The 27,010-nt window shown below is 30.4% G+C and overlaps 2 protein-coding genes across 2 annotated transcripts; one reads left to right on the top strand and one right to left on the bottom strand.

Moving 5' to 3' along the window:
* Positions 1-8: 8 nt before the first annotated feature.
* LOC101263129 (uncharacterized) lies at positions 9-6,381 on the top strand. Its single transcript, XM_004242613.5, has 10 exons — positions 9-206; positions 2,058-2,210; positions 2,354-2,569; positions 2,949-3,131; positions 3,281-3,502; positions 3,938-4,054; positions 4,138-4,281; positions 4,701-4,802; positions 4,951-5,019; positions 5,587-6,381. The coding sequence occupies exons 1-10, from the start codon at positions 9-11 to the stop codon at positions 5,821-5,823; spliced, it is 1,641 nt and encodes a 546-aa protein (XP_004242661.2). The 3' UTR covers positions 5,824-6,381.
* Positions 6,382-18,796: 12,415 nt separating this feature from the next.
* On the bottom strand, positions 18,797-26,071 carry LOC101262825 (SMAX1-like protein). The gene is made up of 3 exons (XM_004242612.5): positions 21,621-26,071; positions 20,849-21,146; positions 18,797-20,755 (listed from the first exon to the last, which is right to left on the bottom strand). The coding sequence occupies exons 1-3, from the start codon at positions 22,880-22,882 to the stop codon at positions 19,157-19,159; spliced, it is 3,159 nt and encodes a 1,052-aa protein (XP_004242660.2). The 5' UTR covers positions 22,883-26,071; the 3' UTR covers positions 18,797-19,156.
* Between the last annotated feature and the right edge of the window lie 939 nt (positions 26,072-27,010).

Here is a 27,010-nt window from a genome sequence, read left to right on the forward strand (position 1 = left end):
AAAAAAAAATGGAACTTGGAACTTCTTTCAGTGCTTCAGGTGTCAACAAGACAATGTATTTATCGAACCCCATTACCCAAAAATCCAACTTTCTTCAAAATTCTTGGCTAAATCAATTGAATTTTTCGTTTCCAGTAAGAAAAATCTGTTCTTGCAGAGGAATAGCTAAAGGGTCTACTATCAGCTCTTTGAAAACTCAAGAAAAGGTTAGATTTTTCTTAATGGGGTTCTTTTATATGAGATGAAGTTTCAATTTGTGGTGTTTTCTTTGGACAATTCTTCCTTTTTATTTGTTTGGTTTTTATGCTGAAGACTGTTTTTTTATGTGTTTGTGAATTAATTTTATCAGTTCCTATGTATTTAATGATGTGAGCTAACACCAATAGTATACTCTGTGTTGGAATGTTATGGCACAAGTGGGGTCGGAAGAGGATAGGATGTATGCACACCTTACCTCTACCTTTACTGGAAGAGGGAATGCTGTTTGAATCTTAAAGAATCCATATAACAGCAGAGTTGTTAGCAGTTTAGGAGTTCATAGGGGAATTATGTTTTAGATGCTTGCTTACTAGCTCTGTGGCTACTTAGTACTAATAGAAGAAAAATAGTTTTTTGGGAGCATTCTTGTATGCATATTTCCAGATGACAGGGTGCTGATTAACCTTCCATGTGTTGTTTGTGTCTTTTTTAACTATCTTTTGATAGAAAAAATCTTCCCATTGTGTGAGAGATTGGTAAGTTGCACATGGAAAATGGCTTTTTAGCTCTCGCATTTGCTCGTTTTCCCTAATTTTAAAAGCACTAGTTTGATTGGCGAGTTTTAAGCATGAGATATGTGCATCTAAGGGTGTAGTTTATTGGTCAATGAAGTAGGTGTAAACATTGGAGGTCAGGACTCAAATCCTAAAGAGATAAAGATATCCCTTTTAGTTGTATGTTTTCGTCCGGACTTACTTTAGTGGACTGTCTAACTTTAGTTCCTTGCAAACACATCTGCTAATTAGAACTGATCTTTATAACATCAGCAATTGCGCATCAATACCAATCAAGTTGCAGGCTGCTATATGGATCTTCATTGTACACAGTGTTCCATTTAAGCTTATCTATCTATTTTGAGGACTCAACATAACTTGACTAGTTTTATCCTGAATGTCAAGTTACCACAACTTTTCTCCTTTATCACGGCTACCATCTAGGTCAATTTGCTATATGGTATATGCATATTACATAAAGGTGCAATCTTGATGATAAACAGTTGGGTTTTCATTCTCCTTCTTTTAGGATTCTCTCCTCCTTTGCCACTGCTGGCACGATTCTTGTCAGCTTGTTGGGATGAGACAATTATTCAATAGAATTCATGAAAACCACCTTTCACAACAGCCATCACAGTTCTAAGCAGTAAAACAACAGGGAAAGAAGTACACAACTTCAACCCAAAATCACCAGAGTCCTCCTTCAACAGCAATGCAAGATATTTATCGTTTAAGAGAAAAAGTATACACCATAAAATAACGTATTGAGAGATCATTTCCACTAAATTTCACTCTCTTCTTTGTTGTCACTAGATCTACAATTCCATGGTTTAGAATATGGTCGTGTATATTTACATCTACTTCTATCCGAACCTAGGCGTTGCAGAATCTCTGCAATTTATTGAACAGGCTGTCCAGTAAAGTGTCTATTCTTGTTACCCGCCAAAACAACGAAAAAAAGAGATGTTAGTTCCCTGTTTTGTATTCCTAAGTTGACTAGGGGGAATTGCATAGTTCCAGATGCTTTTGTGGGACAACATCTGATTTACCATCTTGCAGCAAATGCTCTATGGGAATTGATAATGTACGAGATGTATCATTTGATGGGGTAAGATGCAATTATGGGAAGACTCATTATGTTATGTAATTTTTCCTACAATTTCATATCTCTGTGTGGAGTTCATTGGTACTCAGCTCATCTTATTATTATTATCTTGTGGAATGATGTCTCTTTCTTTTTTTCTTTTTTTGGAGGAATTAACGCTTGAATAATGTATTGATATGGTATCTTCTTAAACTTCCCAGGTCACAGAGATGTCTTCTAATCATTCTCAAGATCTAGAACTCTCAAGTTTAACAGCTTTATGCCCATTGGATGGTCGTTATTGGGGTAAAGTCAAAGAATTGGCTCCGTTTATGAGCGAGTATGGATTAATTCGGTTCCGCATTTTGGTTGAGGTGGTTACTTTTTCCTCCTTGACTATCTAGTAGTAAAGTTTAATTTTGAAATATTCCTTTGAGAATTTTTGAAAAAAAATTAGATTGCTGTGTGGATAAACACTTAGCAATAGTGAAATTTTTGTGATGTCTCTTCTTGTCAGATTAAGTGGTTGATAAAAATGTCTCAAATACCTCAAATTATTGAAGTTCCAACCTTCTCTGAAGAAGCTCAGACATTTTTGCATGACTTGATTGATGGATTTAGTATGAATGATGCCTTGGAAGTTAAGAAGATCGAGAGAGTCACAAACCATGATGTGAAAGCAGTGGAATACTTCTTGAAACAAAAATGCCAATCACATCCAGAGATATCTAAGGTATGAATAGATTCTTGTCATACTATTGTTCGGGGTGGCTCAGAAGGTTTGGCTTGGGACTTCTATTATGGAGGTCTCAAGTTCGAAACACTTTGACTCCGACAGCAGGGAGTTGGCCTTCTGGGTTGAGCTCGTCGCATGGGGCTTGACTAGTGTGGTTTACCTCTCTTGTCTGATTTGTGAGCTATTGTGTACGGGGTTTGCCTTGTGCGCACCCAAAGGGTAGTGGCGTTCCTTGTCCAAAAAATAATAATTCCTGTCATACTTTCCACGTGCATCTTCTTTCAAGCTAAAAGTATTTCTATGAGACCTGGCAACCCCCGAAAGCTTTATTTTGCACATGCATCTTTTTTTATAGTTGTCCCTCTTTTTGTGGTAGGTAATCGAGTTTTTTCACTTTGCATGTACATCTGAGGACATCAACAATCTCGCCCATGCATTGATGCTGAAAGGAGCTTTGAACACGGTCATCTTGCCAGTCATGGATGAATTGATTAAAGCAATTTGTGACATGGCCACAACACATTCTTCTGTTCCTATGCTTTCTCGCACCCATGGGCAGGTATACGTCTTTTCCCGACAGTCCTCTAGTTAGGTGTACTTTGAATAGGTTTTGATACAAGAAGCTTAACGTCCGTGGAAAACAGTGGTCTTATATATATCCTCAGTGACTGCATAATGTAGTTCACTCATTCTTTTTTCACCTTATAGCCAGCTTCACCGACAACCCTTGGAAAGGAAATGGCAATTTTTGCTTATCGATTGAGTAGGGAAAGAAAGGAGATTTCTCAAATTGAGATGCTTGGGAAATTTGCTGGTGCTGTAGGAAACTACAATGCACATGTAGCTGCGTATCCTGAAATAAACTGGCCAGAAATTGCAGAGGAGTTTGTCTTGTCACTTGGATTAGAATTCAATCCATATGTTCCTCAGGTTTGTTTTATAGGCTGATTCCTTTTGTTCTTTTCAATCAGCTTCGGTGTAGCTTTACTTTCCTTTCTTCTTTTCTAATTTATTGTATTGGATGTAGCATAATTCATTTTGAAACAGAGCTTTATGCATTAGTTAGAGGGAGGTTTATAGCTGGTGTATAACTTATGTATTGAGTTTAAGAAATAAAGACTTTTAGTGCATAGGCCAAATATATGTAACACACTAAATTAACCCTTAGAATCTTGCGGTCTTCAACATGTCATGTCATCAGGGCAAAATGTGAAATGTTAAAGTCGAAGGAATTCCAAATATAGACATAAGTTGATCTTTTTGGAACAGTCCAGAAAGGAACGTGTGATATAAAATGGAAAGGAGGGTGTATTACCACATTAGCAAACGTTTTTTAACTTCTAACTCAATATCATTGTAATGCAGATTGAAACTCATGACTATATGGCCAAACTTTTTCACTCGGTCGTCCAGTTTAACAACATTTTGGTTGATTTTGATAGAGATGTTTGGGGATACATTTCTCTCGGTTACTTTAAACAGGTGACTATCCTGTATTTTAGATATATCTTCTATTATATTCTTTTGGCAGAAAATGGAGTTCATAATTCTTTTATGTTACGTAGACAACTAAAGCTGGTGAAATTGGGTCCTCGACAATGCCTCACAAAGTAAATCCAATTGACTTTGAAAATAGTGAAGGCAATCTTGGAGTAGCTAATGGAGATTTATCTCATTTGAGCACTAAACTACCTATTTCACGCTGGCAGGTATGTCAAATCTGGTCATGGTATCTTTATCTTGTTTGTAAATGTTATACCAAATAATTTAAGCTTCATTTTTCGTTGATTAAACACATATTTGGGTGCTACAGTAAGACCTCTCTTATAACAACATTTCACTATAACGGCCAAATTCTTTTCAGAGCTGATTTTACATGTTCTGGTAATGTAACATTTGGCTATGGCAGACAAAAAATATTGAAACGAACGATGCAACTATAGAAGCGTTTGACAGGAGTAGTTTTCTACTCGTGAATCGTGATGGCATATTATAAAGTTTGAAGCCCTTAGGACTTGTATAAAAACATATCTTAGAGCATGTCGATTTGTGGGCTGTGCTCTTATATGATGCCTTTAGTTGCTTGTCTTGTTCATAAATTTTTCTTGATCCAAATTGTCTTTTGCAGCGGGATTTGACAGATTCAACTGTTCTGAGAAACATGGGAGTAGGACTAGGGCATTCTCTTCTTGCTTATAGAAGTGCATTACAGGGAATTCAGAAGCTTCAGGTAAGCATTACGTTGAAATTGTACGATTAAACTACATGTTGCAGACATTTTATTTTATTTTGAGAATGTAATGAAATACGACCCATGCTGAAGCATGAACTCATCAAATTGTTCCGACTTTGCTGACTTATTGGTTTTTTGAATATAGGTGAATGAAGCTGCTCTGATGGAAGATTTAGACAAAACATGGGAGGTTCTTGCTGAACCAATACAAACGGTATGCAGCTTTTGCTTTATCTGGACTTCTTATCGGTATTAGTCAAGCCTGAAAGGCATATGCATTTACTTTTTATCCGTACGTCCTTATATGAAATATATTAGGTATAAAGCTGGTAGTGCTTGCAAAGATATGTTTCAAGGTCTGGTCTTCAAACCTATCTATTGATATACAACAAAGCCTCCAATCCCAAACAAGTTAGGGTCGGCTATATGAATCATCACTGACAATGTTGTTCTAATTAAAACTCGTCTCAGACTGATATTGCACTAAATAAATACGAATTGAAAAGTACTAGGATTTCGCTATTTTCAACTGGCATAAAAATGTCTGCAATGACTAGTAGACTCGTAAATGACATAGGACCTAAAGTAAACATAACATAATAACATAACCCAACACATTTTTTTCCTTCTTTCTCCATTTTTCGTTAGATTTGCATGGATTCCAAGGAATTGTAGGTCGTCCAAAACAACTTTCTTAGGTGTGTATGAAATGATCTAAATATACGTACTATGTTTCTTGATAAACTTTATGATAAGATTTCAGTTTTTGTTTGGTATTTAGGTGATGCGAAGGTACGGTGTGCCAGAACCTTATGAGAAGCTGAAGGAGTTAACCCGAGGAAGAGCGGTGAACAAAGAAAGCATTAGAGAATTCATACAAAAGTTGGACATACCAGCTGATGCAAAGACATCTCTCTTGAACTTAACGCCTCATACTTACGTTGGAGCAGCTGCAGAATTGGCTAACAACGTTAACGAGGCCATATTTCTGTTGAGTAGTCCATATCTTTTGAAATGAGAGCTGAAGAACCTTGCAGCCCTCTGCATCGATGGCGTATGGAGCATACAGTCAACGGGTTCAAACTGAATCCAAGTACAGATTATATGTGAAAAGTCACTAAAATTTCAAAAAGTTCTTGAATTTTGATCACCTAATTTCAGAAGAGATGCATTCGGCTGCAAGAACCTAAATGTTCACTTCGTCAAATTTAAATTTTGGATTCGCTTCTGCTATCCATTATTTGCAGATGCAGCAGAGTCGTTCGAGATGTTGCATTCTGAAGATAGGGAAAGCAGAACAACAATATTTCCAGTTTTCCATTCATGGGAAGGTAAACAGTACGATACGTTATCTCATTTTTCGAAAAACTTCCATGTTATTTATCTCTGCGCGATTGGAAGAGACTCTAGATGCTATCGATAACGATTATATGCTAGGGTGATGCTATGCACTTGAGAAAATGGAAAATTATGTTGTGATAAGTCATGTTTGGGATATGTTTTTTGAAGTACAATTTTTATTCTACCTATCTTTAGATCATTTACATGAATTCAATGCTAAACACATTGTGTTAAAGAGCAGTTCGATGCACGAAACATCTCTCTCGTGTTAGCAGAATCTGAGGAAGGGATGCACTTTGAGGCTGGTGACTGTTTCCACAACTCTAACCTACGATCAAACATTAGTTTCAGCCATGAAAAAACATGGACTTGTACCAAAGCAACAAAAATGGTTTTATTAATCACAACTTGAACTATGACTGGATAAGTACAAAAATTGGGCCACATTGTATGATTATATTCAAAAGATATAACAGAAATACAAAAGGGTCATAATCTAATAATAGTAAAGGAACATGAATGTAGGCCAAAATGAGTCACTTCAATGTATCTATTTCTATACTAGTTCAATGTAATAAACACTTCCATCATAAATTCTCTCAACTCCTTTTGAAGTAGTCAATGTTTCATCAACCATAATCATAATTATAATGTGATGGTTCCGCGTCTTGTTTGAAATCTTAAATTTAATTGAACTCTGATTTAAAAAGATACCTTCTTAGAGAGCGTTTTTGCCCTTTTCATTATCAGTTAACAATGTCTGATATTTTACAATGAGTATTCAAGATTTGATATACATGTATAAAAGTAGTTTTTAACTTACACGCATATACTTGCCCTCTCGTCATGCATGTCGACTACCTACTTTATATAATTAAAAAAGAGTATCTGACTGATTATCTTATACGATATAAAGCTATTATACTAATAAATAGGCTTATTTATGAGTATGATATGAATTAGTCGTATAAGTGAATTTTGAATATCGAAAAAAGAAAGACAAAAAATAATAAAGTAGTTAATGTTTTTTGTCAAGTTGTCTTCAATACAAAAGACAAACAAAGACAAGTTGGCAAGTTTCAAGCCATGCCTTAGCCAACTCTTCCATGGCTCCCCACATATTAAATCATGTGGTTGATCCTTTTATACTTTAAAAACTTAGATTCTTTCTTTTATTATTCGATATTCAGTATTTATATTAAGATTTCTTACCTCAAAAAAAATTACTCACGATTCGAATTTGTGATCTTTACTTTAGATCTTTATTTTTTTAAAAATTTCCATATTCTGTATTGGAATTTCATCTCATCCGAATCCACTCACGTGGTTATAAAGTCTATTAAAAAATCGCTTGATATCATAATATTTTTCATGTTCAAAATTTGAATTCGAGACATCTGATTAAGATCGTTGATTCCATAGCTTTCTACAACCTGGATAAAAGAAGAAAAGTAAAGATTGTATTTTTGTGTGTTGGGGATTTGTGCCTTTACTTGCTCTTTAATGTCTCCTCTATTTAATGCCTTTACCCAACACATGCATGGGCTCTTTACCCTTTTTTTATATAGAAGACCCAATCAACTCTTTATTAATCTGATCGATTTAAAATAAGTGTTATTTTAATTCATTTTATGTTTATTAAATGAAATAGTAAATACAAAATTATAATTTATTAAGTTTTTCTAATTTTACAAAGGAATGCCAATATTATATTTTGGGGTACAAAAAAATGTGATAATTAAATGGAGATACAGAGGTTGTTACCTAAAAGTTCCTTTATAAATCTTGTTTTCTTGTGAGAGGTAAAATTACAATAATGGCCATAGGATTAAGAGATCGTATCAAAATCAAGAATTTCACTAAGAGTGTTTAAATTTTTGAAAAATAAATAATTTTTTTTTAAATTTCACAAAAAAAACATTTTCAAATATTATTATAATGATCGATAAAAGCAAAGCAAGTTTCACTAAACGGATATATTTTAATAATTACCTAAAAAGTACCTTTACAAATCTTGTTTTCTTATATAGATAATAAAAATTACTAGAATATCCCCCAATCAAGATAGGGGGTGGGGTACAAATTGCTAATAATGTATTGACAAAAAAAATATAATAAGTGAGTGAAAAAAAAAAGTGATATTATAAAATATATTTTTAGAGTTTTGGTTAGAGGGAACATGTAAGCATGGTACTAAAAAAGCCTGCATATCTACAAAAAGATGAGAAAAATATAAATTAAAATAAAAAGCATGTTCTGATTTGTCCTTTTTATAACTTGTTCAAATAGGCACTCACATAAAGGTATTAACATTCCATTTTATTATTGTTTAATCAAAATTTAATCTTAGTTTATTTGATTGATTAAAAAGTAAGATCTATAAAGTTGATGCATCTTAATTATTTTATTAGTAAACTTAAAATAATTAATTAGCTAGTTGCTTCATTAGGTGGTTAATAGAACTTTTTGTTGTTGTTTGTATCCTGTCCATAAAAAAGATATTATTCTTTATGTTGTCATATACACGTATACGAGAGTTGTGTGAATTAATTTTCACAATAACTTCATATTTGAGTCCACATTAGAACTTCAACTAAATTTGGATCGCGCTTTGCAGGGCCTATTTCGGAGTGACGCTTCCAGCGAGATTTTCTCTATATCAGAGCTTGAATTCGATACTCTCACCAATGCACCAGAACCCATGTTGATGACGTTGAAAAGGTGTTAGCTACAATTAAAATGGTGACTTTTTTACACATTTCTAAAAGTGTAAAGGTGGTGCATTATTAATCTTTTTTCTTGAGAAGCAACTCTTTTTACTTTTTAAATGTTTACGTAACTAATTAAATGGTCCTTTACTTTTTATTTTTTATTTGGTGAAAATATGATTGATTGATTCTCTTGTGGGGGGGGGGGGGGGGCTGTATTAGGTTAAAAGAACACTTTAGTCTTAATTATTAATTAAAGAATGCTTTGATGCTGACTAATAATGAGTATTATTTAAATCATCCCATTATTAAAAATGAAACAATTATTTTAACAACATGAGTATTGGGTAATATTAACACCAACAAAAAATTACAGTTCATTTTTTAAAAATCATGTTTCATGTAATCAAAATTTTAAAGTATATAATATACTAATCTCCTTTTGAGTAAAATTTAATTATAATTTTTCTTTTAATTTCTTGATAATTGAAATGCTATGTCGATTATTTCGACTTGATTTTTTATAATAAAACGTTAGATATTTGTTTTTAATTCAACACACATATGTTGAGTATGGTGTATGCGATTAATATTATTACTTTCTATCGAGCTATATGTATTATTAAAATTACTTGATCATATTGCAAAAAAAAATATTTTTTTTTCAATTTTCAATTTTCAGTGATATTTTTTTTTCCCTAAAGGTTATAGTAATGGATAGTATTCCTTCATTTCAAATTAAAATATTTGAATTTAAAATATTATTTAATATTTCTTTTTTCGATATGAATTTATATTAATCAGTTTCTTCGATTTGATTTTATTTGTTGGCTCACAAGGGCTTATCACCTTTTTTTTTTCTTTCTTCTTCTAGAAATTATTAGTATTTGGCTTTTTAATTCAAACTTTCCATTTAATTTGACTTTATAAATTTTTTTTCTTTTTCTAAAACGCGTTTTTATTTATACTTTTACCAAAAAAAGTCATGTTTTGTTATCAATCATTATTATGATGTGCATGAATGAGATAAGATAAGAATGCATGCGTATTAATGTTTGGGCTTTTAAAAAAAAAACTCTTTAATTAAAGAACAATTAGGTATATTAAAATTTCGTTATTTATATTACAGTAATAATATATTTGGTGTAATTATATACATAGAGTTTTGAGATGTAAGCGATCAAGATGTAAAGATTATTTTCGATAAATCGTCGATCAAAAGCATACCAAAGAATTATATTACTATGATCGATATTTTATTTGTATTGAGTATTCTGATCACTTTATTTGTATTTCTTTTAAGTATATTAATAAATTTATTCATCCATATGTCTTATTTTTATTTCCTAAAATTATCACTAAAACAAATTAAAATATATACATAATACTATTGAGATCGATATTCAAATATAGTTTTATATACATTAAAAATAATTAAACTTATTTATATAGCATAATTTTTTAACGAAGTAGAGTCAATTTACAAATCCCCTTGGCGAAGAATAGTTTCATCTTTGATATCGATATTATTTTGATATAACATGTTAAATTACGCTTTTAACATAAATTTATTTTACATAACTAATATATATTCTTTAAACGATTTAAATTGAGAAGAATATAATCCACAAAATTGCTTGGGAGCAATGAAACAACTAAGAAAATACAAAAGTGATATTAAAATTGTCATTAATATTTATATTATAATAAACTGTCTGCCTCATGTGATCTAACGCAATATGAAAATTTCAAACTCTGCTAATACGAAAAGCTTTGTTTATCAAAATTAATTTATAAAAATGTCATAGCAAATAAAAACAGATGGAAGTAGTGGGGTTTGGTAATTAGGTAAAAGAGTGAAAAAATATGTACTATATTATATTATATAATATAATATAATGTGTATATTATATATTATAAATTAGAAAAAAATAGAGTGGTTGAGATAGTAGTTTGTCTTTATATTAAAAAGGTTGATTTGACACAAGCAATAGGACAAATAATATTGTAATAGCTTTAGCTTTTTACAAGTAGTTGCAGCATATAATAAAGTTGTAAAGGCAATATTTTGAACTACTTTTTTTTTTCTGATCCAAAATAAAATATTCTTTTTTCAGACAGACATGTGGTAGCTTTTTTGCAAAAGAATATTATCAACATATATACATATTTGTTCATAAATTATATTTTTACATTAATTAACAATAAGCCCCATAAATTATATTCAAATTTCAATTTCCACCTCTTTAGTTTGAAATAATGTTATAATCACCCTTTTATGATTCTTGAACTTAGTGATGCTTTTACCTCGACGTGGTGAGAAAGTCATCGATTCGAATCTGATCTAATTAAATTTTTTTAAAAAAAATTAATTTATTGTACTCTTTTTGGATTAAATTAAAAGTGTTGTTTAGAATCTTGAGGCATTCTTTAAGAAAATCATTAGGCATTAATGATGAGAGTTGTTTGGGTAATAAATGTTTTCTTAGTTTTTTTATTTATTCTGGTCTAAATTAATTTGGAGAACACTTATTATAGACCAGATAAAGAATTAACTATTATTATTATTATTTGTCTCTTTTATTTTATTTTTTTCTTTGTGGCTATAATATAGGCTACTTGCATGGAGTGGTTGGAGAAAGGCAATATTGGAGTTTTATGATAAAGTTATTTTATTATATGATACAACCCATTTAAAAAAATAGTGGATCCAACAAGTCCATTTGGCTCTATCTATTAGGAGTTGTTTGGTTTAAAGACGAGTTATGTATATATTAGTAATTTAGAGATTATTATTTTATGGATGTTTAGTATGTTAGTGTATTAGAAATTAAAATATAATGTGATGTAAATATAGGTTTACTTTTAAAAATGAAATAGAAGTTTGTTTACTAGTATTTCTTTTGTTCTTAATTACTTGTTAACTTTTAAATTGACATACATATTAAGGAAATAATAATTGACACAGTGAGTTTATCATTTTATCCCTATTAATTATGAGATGAATGAATTAAAAATTTAAGATTTTTTAGAATTTCTATATTTTTTAAAGTAATTAATTGAGGGTATAATAGGTATAAAAAATTTGTCACTTCTTGATTTAGCAAAATGAACGAGTAATTAGAGACAATTAAGAGAAAGAAATGTATTAACAGGGCTAATTGTGTCATTTTACTTCTTTTGTTCATATGATATAAATAGTGATACTCTTATTTTATATTTTGTTCATAATAACTCATGTCATGTTATGTTTAGTTTGTACTAATATTTTCTATTTGAGGGTGATATATTTTTAAAAATATTACAAATATGACATATTCACACACAAAGGATCTAAAAAAATATTTTAGCTAATTGAAGGTTAAAATGTATTAATTCTTATATTATAAGGCTCAAAATACAATTTTTCAATAATGTAAGGACCAAAAGTGTTATTCTCTTCTTCTTTTAAGTATCATCATCGTAATAATAACATTTTCAGTATAATTCCATAAATGAGCTTTGAGAATGGTGCATACGCAACTTTACTTCCTCGTAAAGGTACGTAAAATGGTTGTTTTCAATAAACTCCAAGTTTAAGTAAAGTATGATAAAATCAAATATGAACGAAAAACGATGAAATAAAGAAAGCATACCGAACATAACAGAGAAGAGAACAGTAGCAACAACATATAATTTTACATCATAGTAACAAATATTAAAATTCATTTTTCTCTAGAGGTATTCTCAATCTTTTTTTAATCTTCTAGTTTCCCCTCAATCACTTTCAAAAGTTGCTTTCAAGAGCCAAATGTGTATATATATTCAATATTTGAGGCTACCCTATTGAATTAAAGAAAAACAACATATAGGTATACTAGCAATTAATTGTTAGAAGACTAAAATTTCCCTTTGACATTCAAAAAAATGTATGCTTTTTTGCCTTTTGCATAGTGGGATTTTTCTTACAAAACACCAAAACTACAAGTAGCTATCTTTTTGACTTCTTTGGAACATCCCATTAATATGTATTGTGTGCATAATTTAAATCACAATTATGTATATCCACAAAACTATATGGCATACATGCATCATAATCATTATTTCAAAGTAATTATATTAAAGAAAGACCTAACATATTGTCATATTTGTAGATTCATAATAAACTTCGAATAAAATAGATAGTTCATATATAACTAAAAAATATGATGAAATAAATACAATCCAAAATTTATAATACATTCAAAATATTATCTTCACCGATTTCATAAATTATAACATTTATCGCGATATTTATAACTTAGGTTTTGCGCTCTTTCCACGCGATTTTTTAAAGAGAGAAAGTAAGGCATTCTCTCCATGTGATCGGCCTTCTTACTAATCTTTTGTGATCTTCGTCATGAAGGGTGAGTTAAAATCTAGACTTAGATCAAATCGAAAAATGATAAATAACATGTCTACATACAATATATTATTTTTAATCAGAAACTTCAATTTGAACCTCTAGTTTGAAATGGAAAAAAGCTTATGAAATACTAATTTAAATTAATCAGACTAGTAAGTGCCGCATAGTTAATTATTTTGTCCTTTTTCTCTTATTTTCCAATAATCACTTTATAGAGGAGTATTTGAATACCAACTTACATTACAACAAAAATAACTTTTAGCGATATTATATATTGACATTAACAAAGAGTGCTAACCTCTTTACCAGCATTAGTTAACTGTCTTTAGAACCAATGTCGTTAAAGGCTTTAGGGACATATACAAAGAGTGACAATTGCCGCTAAAAGTACATGTTTAGCGACAATTAAAAATTAAATTTCGCTAATGATCGTTTTTATGGCAGTGTTATTTAGCATTTGGGAAGATTCTTTCTTTCTTTTAGATGATGATAGACTTATTGGCAAGTGGAGCCTTTTGATAGGCAAATATATGCATGGTTTTAATGTTATTGGCCAATATTGCATTGATTGTGTTGTGGTTGGGACAAATGTGAAGCCAATTAGTTTAATTTGAAGAAAAAAAAAACAATCAATAAATGTGAACACATGCATGGTCTTATAGTCAATCCTCAATAGGTTGACTAATAAAGAAGATATTATTAGTATGTCAAAGTCTATCACCACATTATACACAAATAAACCACTCACGTATTACCCTAAAATAGGAAAATCATGAGTGAAATTTGACTATGATTTATGGTTAAATAATATAATAATATTATTAATAATAACAATAATAATTTTAATAATAATAATATATTCGATATATTTTCATAAATAATATTAGAAATTGGAGTGATGTATATACCATCGTATGCTTACTTCATAAAAAAATTTGATAAATTTTTAACTAAAATAAAGAATAAAGAATTTTTTTTAAAAAAACAATAAAATAAATATAGTACTAAATATTTCGACATAAATATTGTCATATTTGAAAATGACTAAGAAAGAAGATATTGTCAGTATATCAAGTCTATCATCATATTATTCGCAAATGTCTTTATAGATTGTTCAATCAATGTAGATCACACAGAGTTACCTGACCCTAAAGAAAGGGAGCAATTAGTTATTGATAAAAGAAATTTGTCTTTGATCTATCATTAAATAATACGTCTATAAGACATTTTGATATAAATGTATGATATTTGAAAATGACGAAGAAAGAAGATATATTCACTATATCAAGTCTATCACCATATTATTCGTGGATGTCTTTCTAGATTGTCCTATCACGTAGATCACACAGAATTGTCTGACCCTAAAGAAAGGGAACAATTAGTTATTGATAAAGGAAATTCATCTTCAATTTATCACTAAATAGTACATATATAAGGCATTTCGATATAAATGTATGATATTTGAAAATGACTAAGAAAGAAGATATTTTCAGTATATCAAATCTATCACCACATTATTAGCGAATATCTTTCTAGATTGTTCTATCGATGTAAATCACACAGAATTGCCTTACCCTAAAGAAAGGTAGCAATTAGTTAATGATAAAGGACATTCATCTTTGATTTATCACTAACTAGTATGTACATACGGCATTTCGATATAAATATTACGATCATTATTACTTTTTCAAATCTATCACCATGTTATTCACGAATGTGCAATTAGATTATTTTATAGATGTTAGTATATAATTACAAAATATTCCTTATCTATTAATCTCGTCCTTAAAATAAGTACTGGCTATTCACCAAAACTCATTGATTATACTTCGCAATCCATTTACGACAAAGATACTAAAAAGACACATATCATCACTCTTTTATCTCGATACACATTTTTAAACGCGTGTTTTTTTTAATTATATACAAACAACACAAAAATGGAGGGAAGCAAGATAACAACACTTTTGTCATATTACTTATTTGCTTCTTTACCCCCCCCCCCCCCAACACAACCCCACCCCCACCCCACCCTACACACACTTTGTCATTGGTGTTTGTTAAAGTTGTGTGGATACAATTTTGCAATTAATTTGGCGGAGGAAGTGGGGTTAAGGATATGGGGGAGATTTATCACACATTACATTAATTGTTTATATAGTGATAGTTTTGTTTTGTTTTGTTTTTGTTTGTTTTTTAAAACCAAATAATATTAAGTGGTCTCCACATTCAAGCACCTTCTAATGTGCATTAAAGAGGCCGGTTGTCTGTTTCTTTCGTATTTTATTTTTGCGTTCGATATCTATATTAAAATTCGATTAAATTTAATTTATATATGATAAAATTTAATTCACATCTGGTGTGTGTAGGGGAGGTGATCATATTTTCAACATAATCTTTTTCATTTCGAGACTCAAAACAAAGGTAAATTTGATTCAAGGACGGAAGGATTTCAACTTTCGTCTGTTTTACTACTGATTTAATTGCTTCTTATCTTTAAGCTAGGTTAATCTTGGTCCTATCTATGTATCATCTGATTCAACCACTATTATCGTAATATTTAAAAGATTTTAAAATTATATCTATTTTATCATACTTTTTTATGTTCTTTGTAATTTCCTCTAAATAAAATGTCAACAATAAATCATTTCTAGTTTCTATCAATTCCTATCACTTTCTTCATGAATTTAAGACTCTGCCGTCCTAAGTAGGTTAATTTTTTTTATAAAAAAAATGGTCCATATATAACAGGGCTGACTAAGAAAAGTCCTTACAATATTAATTATAATTTATAACAAAACCTACCTTATTAAATTTTGCATTTGTCTTATCTCATCTATATGTAACTCTCCAAGAAAAAATATCTTAATGGATAAAGTTATTGTAATTGACTTGGAGATCACGTGTTCGAGTTCTGAAAATATTTTTTTATAGAAAGTAAAATCAAGTATTAATACATATTTATAGTTAAACCTGATATCGAATCCTACGTAAAACGTAAGTTCATAATACAAATTTAATTCAGTACGATATTAAAAATTCTGGTTCAATAATTTTAATTTTTGACTTTTAAAATCACTATATTATTACCATACAAAATTACTCTCGTATTTTTAAGTTTGACTTTGTTATTTTGCGGTATAGTAAGTCGATAATCACAATTTGTTAGACGTCGACCTATATAATATAGAAAATTATAACTTGAGATTTTCAAGAAGCGTCTCAATTAAATCATATTGATATCTTACATATTTTAAATATTCGCAAGAAGTATTTTCTTAATTAATCAATTACGTAAAAATAATATTTCAATCAAAAGAGTAACTAAAATTCAAATAACGCGCAAATAATTAATTTCTAATGTATATATTTGCTAATTATAATATATATGAATTGTATATATAGTTATATATTTTGATATAATATTCAATATTTGATAATTTTCTTGTAAATACCAAACGATATACCAACATTTTCAAAATATATACTAAAATATTATATTACCTTATAATATCAAAAAAAAATTGACATGATATCAATATTTATCCTACAGACAATTTATTTTTAGCTCTTTTTGGCTGACGACCTATTGTTTTTTTTTATTAAATAAAAATATTAATGTATATTTCTAGGTTTTATTATTTAATTAGAAAATAATAACTGAAAACTTAAATATACACATCATCAATGACGATATTGTCCAAAAATTTTGCCATTTTTGTATCCCAAGGGACAATTGGTCTTAAAAAGAGTATCATTTTGAATGTTGCAAAAGACACTTTCATTATAAATTTAATTTTAAGTTTGTGAATAATTTTTTTCTATTTATAGAACTAAAAAATATATAGAAGAAAATGTTTCATACCTCTTCAGTTTTAACAAAAATATCATGTTTAAGTTTTGAATATAGATAAAATTTTACTAAAAATATTGTCCGTAGAAACGGATAGAGCATTTTCTATAAAGATTATTTTTTATCTTCAAAATCCAAATTCGGATCGCATATAAGAGAAGACTGAATTTTAGATTAAATTGAATATATATTCTCATAAAAAAAAAGTATATATGGTGATTGTGACAATGAGTAGAATCTTTTGGGTAAGCAATTGTGTTCACACGTATAATAGATATTTTGGTAAAATCAAAAAATATTTTTTAAGAAATTAAATAAGTTAATTTATATTTTATTTATCTCAATTTATGCGGTAAAATTTAGTTTAATAGTATAGAAATTTTATTGCACTATCAAGTTATTTTTAAATAGGTACTAATTATTATTTTTAAAAGATAATTAATTGCACAAACTTAAAAGAAATAACAAACATTTTTGTTATTATAAGAAATTGATAAATATATAAATAATATATAAAATTAAATTATAACTTTTTTTTAAAAAAATGAAATTATAATAATTACATAAACACGTAGTAACCATGTCACTTTTTGATAATATATATTTGCATGGTCCACATTTATACACTTACAATTACAGCTTTTTAGAGGGGTGGCGACACGTAATACATGCATGAACGTAGTATCCATTATTTTTTATTCGTATTTGCATTGAAATTCGATTAAATTTGAATCTGATCAATTTTTGAAATCCGAGCATATTTTCTAGAGTGATGCTTGTTTTCATTGTTTAAAAACTTGAACTCGAAATACATGCTTATGAGAAAAGAAATAGCAATCATCGATCTCTCCATGACTCGCGATTGGTGCTTTGACGTGTCCTTTTCTTCATATTGAGACTCGATTAAATTAACATTTACTTAAATTTGAAAGTCTAGTGCTATTGGGCATATTCTTGAGAGTGATGACTTCTTTTATTTTTTTTAGAATACAAACTCAAAATATCTCATTAAGAATGAAGGAATCTTAATCATTACTCCGCAACTTGTGTTTGATGCATTAACCTGTCTTTTTTCTTTTCTCTGTACTGAATATTCATATTGAGATTTAATAAAATTTGAATAATCAAAACTTTGTCGAGCATATTCTTGAGAGCGGCGACTTCTTTCATTTTAAAAAAAAAAACTTAAATTCAATCGAGATATCTATTAATTAAGAGTGAAGAAATCTCGATCATCAACTTCTCGTGTACAAATATGAGGCCATTTGTTTTTTCTGATTTGCCCCTAACTTTTGGTTTTATTTTCACCCACAGACCATTTAAACCAAAAAGTTCAATTTTGACCATTTGATCTCTGCCACACATGTATCTTTGACCTGCCACCAGAATTCTTTAAAACAAAAAAAAGTAAAATATTTTTTGTGACTCTAGATAATTAAGTATTTATAAATTATAAATTATTATTAAGTAAAATAGTAGGGTATTTGTGTGTTGCGTGATTATATTAATAAATATAATTGCAAAAACTTTATGAATTATAAATTATTATTAAGTTAAATTTTATTTAATTAATGAGATATAAATTTAATTCTGAAACATCTCATCTTATCCCGTTTACCAAACCTATTTTTGATTGATTCCTTCTTTAATGGTTGACTTTGTCCAAAAATCTTTAAGAAGTCTTCAAACTATGATTTAATGTGTAAAAAAAAAGACAACAAAAATGTATTATACTAAAGTTATGATTACATTGGAAAATGGAGAATTTCTTAAGGAGGAATTCCTCCATTTTATTAATCATGGCTTATAATTATAATAATATATATAAGTATCTAGTACAATATTACATTACTATAACAACCAAACTAATAAAAAAAATTATGTGGAAAAAAAAAATAAAGGTTCTCTAATCTATCAACATCTCACTCTTTTGGTAATAACTCTTTTTTTTTTTTGCTTCTTTACCCCCTCTAATCTTGTTTTGTTTGTCCCAAAGCCACACAATTTTCCCTATATACAAAATGTACCCAAGTGGAATGAGGAAAATATCACTTTCAGTCTTTCACTACTGTCCATCTTCCAATATTGTGACTTTGCTAGGAAGACATTCTCCATTGTTATGGCTATTGGAGTCTGTATGCAGAAGTTCAAGCTGAAGTCGAACGATAGTGTTTTCGTCGGAAGAGGGTAGCCGGGGCTGGATTTGATCGAAACTCGGACCTAGAACTTTCTCCACCCATTGTTCTAGGCTTGTTCGACCACGCCATAAGCCACCTAGGATCCGGTCTACTATCTCGTCTTCAACTTCGATGGAGACCTTGTCATCGACGATGACCATGGAGAATTTCTTGCTGATTGTTTTCTTGATCTCACGTCGAGCGAACAGGAATTCAATTGGCTTGAATGGGATAGTGTCATCCGCGGAGCTGACGAGCTCGTGAGGAACTGATGTAACTGAGAATCGCCTGTTTTCAAGATGAGGATCTTCTTCGCGCTCAACAGTTAGATCACTTGAATTGTGTGATCCATCAGTTCTATAATCCTCGAACTCTGCTGCTTCGTTTAGATCGAAAGAGAGACCTAGATTTAATTCTTTTCTAGGTCTGTCTTGATCATGCAACCAACTCGCTCTGCGCTTAGCGCTCTTTTCACCAACTGTTAACCTTAACTGCCAATCGGAACTGGCTAGCGAGACCAGTTTCTTTTCTTCCATCAGATACTCATTCCTGTAGCTCTCGGGGCTCATTGTAGACCAATTTCCAGTAAGAATGAATATAACATTGCCGAGACTAATCTCACGGCCATGTGAATCTGTAAGCCTACCTCTGTCCATGGCTCGTTTTATGCTCCCACGAACTAGCACATTTGCTTCGTCTATATCCTCGAGCATAATAACTGAAAGTGGATGCCTCCGAACAGCCTCTGCAATACGATCTACAGCTGTTTTACCACGGAATCCTACGTCTGACTCTTCATCATCTCGCTGTGAGCCAAGGGAGATCATTATAGGACTATTTCCGCACATTTGCTCTGCTAGAACCGATGCCATCTTTCTCTTGGCATATCTGTCAGGACCCGTGAATAACAGCCATATGTCACCCTTCGGTGCACCACCCCGCTGTTTCCCATTGCCCAATCTGCACCTCGACACAGCAGAAGCAACAGAAGAGGCTGCATCTTGCTGCCACCAAGCTTTCTCCATTAGACCCTTGAGAAGCCTTTTAAACGTATCAGCATCTAGTGCACTAGCAAATTTGTCGAGTAACTTGTTCTGAGGCACCGAAGAAATGCAGCTGAGGAAGTCCTTTGCTTGATCTTCCAGAGTTTTCTCCGGGCCAGTTCCACTTGGTTTTGGCCCGAGAACCAAGTCGGTCCTAACAGGGCTTCCAGGAGGGGTAGCTACCTTCTCCGGAGATCGGCTAGCCGTTTGGGTGGTGTTCAGTTGCAGGCTCACTCCCAGGCTTCTACTTGGAACAAGCTTGGGCTGTAAAGGTTGACGCAAAAGCAGGTTCGGATTATATAAGCCTGGCATAGAGAGAACAGGTGGTACTGTTCTGTGAAGCCCGACACTGTGCTGGAAATTAGGATGAAGTTGCAAACATGTATCGTTCCACTTCTTTTGAAGTTCTTGAGTCTTTTGCAGCAAAAGACCTTGATCCTTAATCTGCAAAGACATCAAAAGACGAAATGATTCATCCGTTTGTACGTACGCAATTTAAGTCATTCTAAGTTTCCATTAATCAAGTAAAAAATATACCTGTGACAGAGCAGTTGCTTTACTATCATTCTTTAGCTTGGCACTTTGCAACCATTGAGGCAACTGAGGTCGAGGAGGAGATTCTGATTTGGCTTCGGATGATGAATTCTCAAACTCTGATGCAAGTTTCGCCAACTCATGCTCAAACTTCTCCTTGCACTGTGGGCAACACGACGTCCTCAATCTCGGATTTAAATTCTCCGGTACACGCCTCGGTAGCGAAGGCACCGGACCAGCAAAGCTCTTCAGCGGATTCAAATGATCCAAAGAACTTCCAAGAACTCTTTCATTTCCAAGCCTAAAAAGTCATAAGATTACCACATCAACAGATAGTACTAAAACGTTTAGCATAAGTCACAGAATTACACAATCTACTAAATTGTGGAATGAACCCGCAACCTCAGAGCCGGGACGGTGCTTACCATCTGAACAACCCCATCTTCTCAATCATCAAATGAAGAAAACAAATTTTCCTAACATTCTTGAAAAGTGCTGTGTTTTCTTTCAAAAAAAAATTGACTAGTGTATGAACAAGCATAACGATCCCAGAAATAAGGAAATGCAAGAACATTTAATCCAAGCAATACTAGAGCAAAAAAACAAGTAGTTTCTACACAGAGAAAACCATAACTCCAAGAATAATTCCAGACAAAAGCATCTTTATACTAGATTATACACAAACAAAATATTCAAAGATTCAATTTTTATCCAAAATTGTTCATATTCCCAACACAGATCAATTCCAAAAACAGGATTACAGCAATTCAAATACCTTGGAAATATTCCTGGATGAGGAGATCTTGAAGCTATAGGAACAGCTTGAAGATCCCAATCGTTTTCCATAGTAGAATGATAAACTTGACATCTCAAATACGTCTCACATGTTGCTGTACCAATCAACCATAACCTATTGTTATTATTACTACTATTACTATTATCCTCTCGAAATCGCGCTAATAACTTCCCCATTTCAGCCACTGCTGCCTTCCCAATCTCCGAAATCATCGGTTGTTGTTGCTGCTCAACAAGCCATTTCAAATCACCTAAATCAAGAATCACACCTCCACTACCATTACTCATCTTACTCTCAATTACCCCTTCTAATTCTTTAATCTTATTAAGCATCTGGATTTTATCACATGAAAATGAAAACTCCTTATCCATTTGAACAATTTGTAAGTTTTTCAAATGCCCTTCACTCAATTCCCCTTTCTCAATCTTGTTAAAAAGCTCTTTCACTACACTTTCTGGTTCACCTTCACCAACCAAAACTGGGTTCTTTTTCTTACTTCTCAACAATATCTCTAACACCTTTTTCACTTCTTCACCTCTTTGTAGACTGCCCAATTGTCCTCCTACCCCCACCCCACCCCCACCTCCACCTCCCTGCAATTTTGGATTCAAATACATATTTCGAGTTACCTGTACTGGTGTCACCGGATTTGCACCGATAATCCTAGACCCACCACCCATAGCGGTGAAAGGTGATAAATTGATATTTGTTTGATGATGTTGTGAAGACGAAGAGGTTTGTGTTAACGATTGTTCAATCGTGTTCTTCACAGCTGGGCTAGAAAAACTAGCTTCCCTCATCACCCTGCTCACACTTGGGTCATCGAGAATCGAAATTATCAACTGTTCTAATTCAACTTTCACAGCTAAAAGCGGTTGTTGTTGTTGTTCCGGACACCCTCTTCGTTGATGAGCTTGTGCCCTTTTCAAAGCAGCCATTAACGCATTTGAAATTGGGGGTTCTGTACCTTGAAGCATATTTTGAGCAGTGGGTAATCTTTCTAAAGCAACGCTAAAACACAGCTCAAGTGCACGACACTGAAGTGGGTGTGATGAATTCGGGTGAGAACGGATACAAGCTTGCCGGAGATACCCTGACGGCGACGACAATAAAGTCGCCGCCACATGTAACGGCGTCGTTTGTCCATGATTCCGGCGACTTGCTTCAGCTATTGAATGGTTTAATACTGTTGCTGCTTCTGGGGTTAACGTTTGTTGGATTGTACTCAATCCTGCCCTCATAATTGGAAAATTTTCTTCAAAGAATTTGAAATCAACAGAGCAATTGTTGATTTTTCTTCACAAAATTTATGAAATTTTTTTCTGTGATTTTCTCTCTCTACAGCTAAGTCTTCTTCTTATTCTCTCTCTAAAAGATGATGATGAAGATGATAAAAGCAATGAACACATGCACACCGTCTTCTTCTAAACTTTCTTTCTTTTTTTTTTCTTTCATACTACTATTAAATACCCAACTCCTTTTCTTCTCTCCTCTAAGAAAAAGAAAAAACAAAAGTACCGTTCAGATCAGAGTCAAAATTTGAAATTTATAAGTTAACGATAGAATTAGGATTTCGATATTCAAGCCGATTGAAAATTTGAAATTTATGAGTAAATGATGAAATCAAGATTTTGATTTTATGTATTTAGAATGTGTTAGATAAGAAGGGAAATGTTTTCTTTTTATGTATTTAAGGTGATTCAGAATTTGAATTTTATATATTCAGGATGTGTTTGATACGAAGGAATTATGTTTGAGAATTTGAATTTTGTGTTTCACGATATTTAAAATTTAAATTTTATGTGTTTAGAGTTTGTTTGATACGAAGGATAATGTTTCTTTTTTATTTTTTTATGTTTCAGAATTTGGATATTTTTTGTGTTTAGAATATGTTTGAAACAAAAAGAAATATTTTTAAAAAAAATTCATGTTCGATTGATTAAATATTTTTTACAAAATAAATTTTCTCTAAAATAATAAGTATATTTAAAATAATTTTTTCTCCATCATCCAACATTTCTACCTCTTTAGGTTAATGATTTTACTTTTTTATTGAACGTAAGAAAATACATTGTAAAAAAAACATTTATTTTCTTCAAAAATGTTTTAGAATTTTCAAAATTATACATACTTATAGTGTGTGTTATTTTTTATGGTAAGTTAATAATTATATTTATCGGACTATTTATAATAATTATTGAAAAGTTACTTGTAATTACCTTTTGAGTAACTTGATGCATAGAAATTAATATTTTTTCCCAAAATATTTATATCATCACATGTTTCATCTTAAATCCTTAATGACACTTTCTCTTTTGGTTGTTTCAAACAATGACATGTTTTTACATTTTAGATTTTAGTTTATATTTTAAATTTTTTTAGTTAAATGACATATTTTTTGTAATGATAATTGACAAGAATATCAAAAATTTATTTAAAATTAAAATTTAAAAACTATGTTACTAAATTTAAGAGTCTTTTTTCTCTCTTAAATTTTGTATTAGATTTTAAAGAAAAACTATTGTAATATTTAACTATTAATGTAAAACAAATTATTTATTATTAAAACTTTATAATATTAAATTTTTGTATGTGACAAATAATTGTTGATTGCAAGAAAACACAAGAAAACAAAGAAGGCAAATTCTTGGTTAATGAGGCAAAGAAAATAAAGGTATGGCATTGTTTGTTTTTATTGTAATGTTCCTTTCTTGAGTTAGGGTAGGGTTTTTAAGGGGTAGGTAGATTTAAAGGTTTGGGATCGTAATGGCGAAGTTAAAATTTTTACTAAATATACTTAAAAGAGTTAATATAAATTGCAGTTCGATAGTGTAATTGTTTCATTCTTAATCAGAAGTTTCGAGTTCAATCTCCTGAACATGAAGAAAATCTTGTTGGGACTGTCACTCTACAATGCGCGACTCAAATTTAATCAAAGCTCTAATATAAACAACACTCACGAAATAAAAAATTATATCGTTCGATTAAAACCTCTATCCCCAAACCCCTAATTGTTTGGGGGGGGGGGGGGGGGGGGGTGTTTGAAGGGAATTTATGGAAGAAAGGGAGATAAGTGAAAGTACTTTTAGTTGCAAAGATTTCTGGAAAATGCTCTATGGACAGAGGAAAAAACCAAAATTACTCTACTTTTTGTGTCATCTTTTTTCTTTATTAGTATTAGTACAAAGTATATATATATATATATATATATATATTTTCTAAATTCTTTAATTGAATTAAAATAATAAAAATGGTTTCACCTTTTCATTGTATTGTTTATTGTTTTCTTCACTAATAAACAAAACAATATTATGTCATTGTTATATTATTTTCAAAAGATAATAGGAAAGAGTGAGAGAGAGAGAGAAGCAAGAAATAAAAATAATACTAACTAAAAGTTGAACCTTTTTGAAGAGTAGGTTGAAAAAAGTGACATTTAGGTTTAAATTTCAGTTGGAGACAAAAATATTAATTTAGCTATCTTACTTTTTATATTTTTATATTTTTTAAAAAAATTAATTTGGTATTTTTGAAATATAACTTGTATTGTAATAATTTCTTGTACAAATTCTAAATTTAGTTTAATTTATAAAATTAATTATTGAGAAGTGAAAAGTGCTTTGGATGGAAGGCATGTTTTGTATTATCAATTTTAATGGATAGAGTTATTTGATACTTATTTAAGATACTAATAATATATTTAGTATAATTTTATAGACGGAATTCGAAAAAGACGTAGTGTATATATTTATCTTGTGAAAATAAAAGATCTTCAATTCAAATAACTCACGTCAAAATAGTTTATTTAATACTTATGTCAAATACAGTAGTAAAGTTGGAATTTCAATTAAAAAATATTTAAAAAATTATGTAAAAGTAAAAAAATGTGTACATTTTTTAACCAAAAGTTTTTTTAATATTTAAATTCTCGATGTGAATAAATTTTTTTTAATTAATAATAAAATATTTATACAAAATAATTGAGTTACACGTAAATTGATCCGAAGGAGAGTGAAGCAAGGAATAAATTAATCAAAAACTTAAAAAGTTGAACCTTTTTAAAGAGTGAGATGAGGAGATTCATGAGTAGCTAAGATTACTTTATTTATATTTTTTTTATTATTATCTCTAAAAAGTTTTTTTTTTCTCTTTTTAATTCACTATGACTATAGATTGACTGCCTTTTTAGTTCCTTCATTTGTTTTGCTATTAGTTGTTTCTCTACTTTTTATTTATTGATATATAAAAACTTCCCCAAATTACTTTTCTAGCGCGTGTATTATACTTTAAAAGTAACATGTTTTTTTCGTTTTAATTTATTTGACTTATTTTAATTTAATTAAATTTGTATTTTTAAATTAAAGATATGTTAAGTATATTAATTAAATAGTTGCTAAAAACGTAAGACTCAATATTTTGCAACCTATTAAAAAAAATAAGTCAAACTAATCGAACTAGAAGATTTCTATATCATATTCTGATCAGCGATCATCTCCATGTACATGATATTTTTTATGTTAAAGGTTAATAAAAAATTATCTCTATATTTATAAAAGATTAAGTATAAGATCTGTGTACATTAACTTTATTTAGCACGGTATTAATGTTGTGGTAATGATAATAAGTACAACAATTAATTCAACTTTGAACTTTATCATTTTATCTTAGTGAAATAATATGCAATGACATAAATATCAAGAATTTTTTTTCTGGATCACATGAATAATGTTCGAGATAGCAGTTCACGTAACGTACGCTCAAACTGATTTATATATCACATAATATATATATATTCTTAGTATTAAACTTTGTGCAAGTTCAGTTACTTGTTCATATTTTCTTTTATATTTGTCTCTATTTACTTGTTCATTTTAACAAAATAAAGAAAGGACAATAATTTTTTTTCCTAATATGCTCTTATTTAATTCTACAAAATTTCTAGTACTACTAAGTTGTAATGCATGCTTTTTGGAACCAGAAAATACATTTATTATACTTAGCAAAGTTACATAATCTTTTAAGTCAAGGGTAAATTGTAACTAACCTATGATAATCATTGGTGTTTTAATATGTGTATTACTTTTAAAAAAAATAACTAAAAAGAAACAGAAAAATATATACATAAAAATTATATTTATATATTACGTCTTTTATATTAGAATAACTCGCTTAATACCTCCGATCAAACGATATAGTAAAAAAAAATAACAATATTTAGAGAGTGAGTGAGACGATTTTGTATAGAAGCGTGAAGTTAAGTGTAAGCCGTGTTTGCCTTTAAACCAATTTTCTGCTTTTCACACGCAATTGCTGCTAAAAGGTGTCGCACGGGTTATTCATACTTATTATAACCCCCCCCACCCCCACCC

The sequence above is a fragment of the Solanum lycopersicum genome, chromosome 7, assembly GCF_036512215.1.
Source record: "Solanum lycopersicum chromosome 7, SLM_r2.1".
Taxonomy (NCBI): domain Eukaryota; kingdom Viridiplantae; phylum Streptophyta; class Magnoliopsida; order Solanales; family Solanaceae; genus Solanum; species Solanum lycopersicum.

Excerpts from the sequence above, each read along its gene's own strand:
- LOC101263129 (XM_004242613.5), top strand. The coding sequence starts at position 9 with ATGGAACTTGGAACTTCTTTCAGTGCTTCAGGTGTCAACAAGACAATG. Across the intron at positions 2,211-2,353 it reads GGTTCCGCATTTTGGTTGAG|ATTAAGTGGTTGATAAAAAT; the intron begins GTGGTTACTTTT and ends TCTTCTTGTCAG. Across the intron at positions 5,020-5,586 it reads TTGCTGAACCAATACAAACG|GTGATGCGAAGGTACGGTGT; the intron begins GTATGCAGCTTT and ends TTTGGTATTTAG.
- LOC101262825 (XM_004242612.5), bottom strand. The coding sequence starts at position 22,882 with ATGAGGGCAGGATTGAGTACAATCCAACAAACGTTAACCCCAGAAGCA. Across the intron at positions 21,147-21,620 it reads CATCCAGGAATATTTCCAAG|GCTTGGAAATGAAAGAGTTC; the intron begins GTATTTGAATTG and ends ATGACTTTTTAG. Across the intron at positions 20,756-20,848 it reads AAGCAACTGCTCTGTCACAG|ATTAAGGATCAAGGTCTTTT; the intron begins GTATATTTTTTA and ends ATGTCTTTGCAG.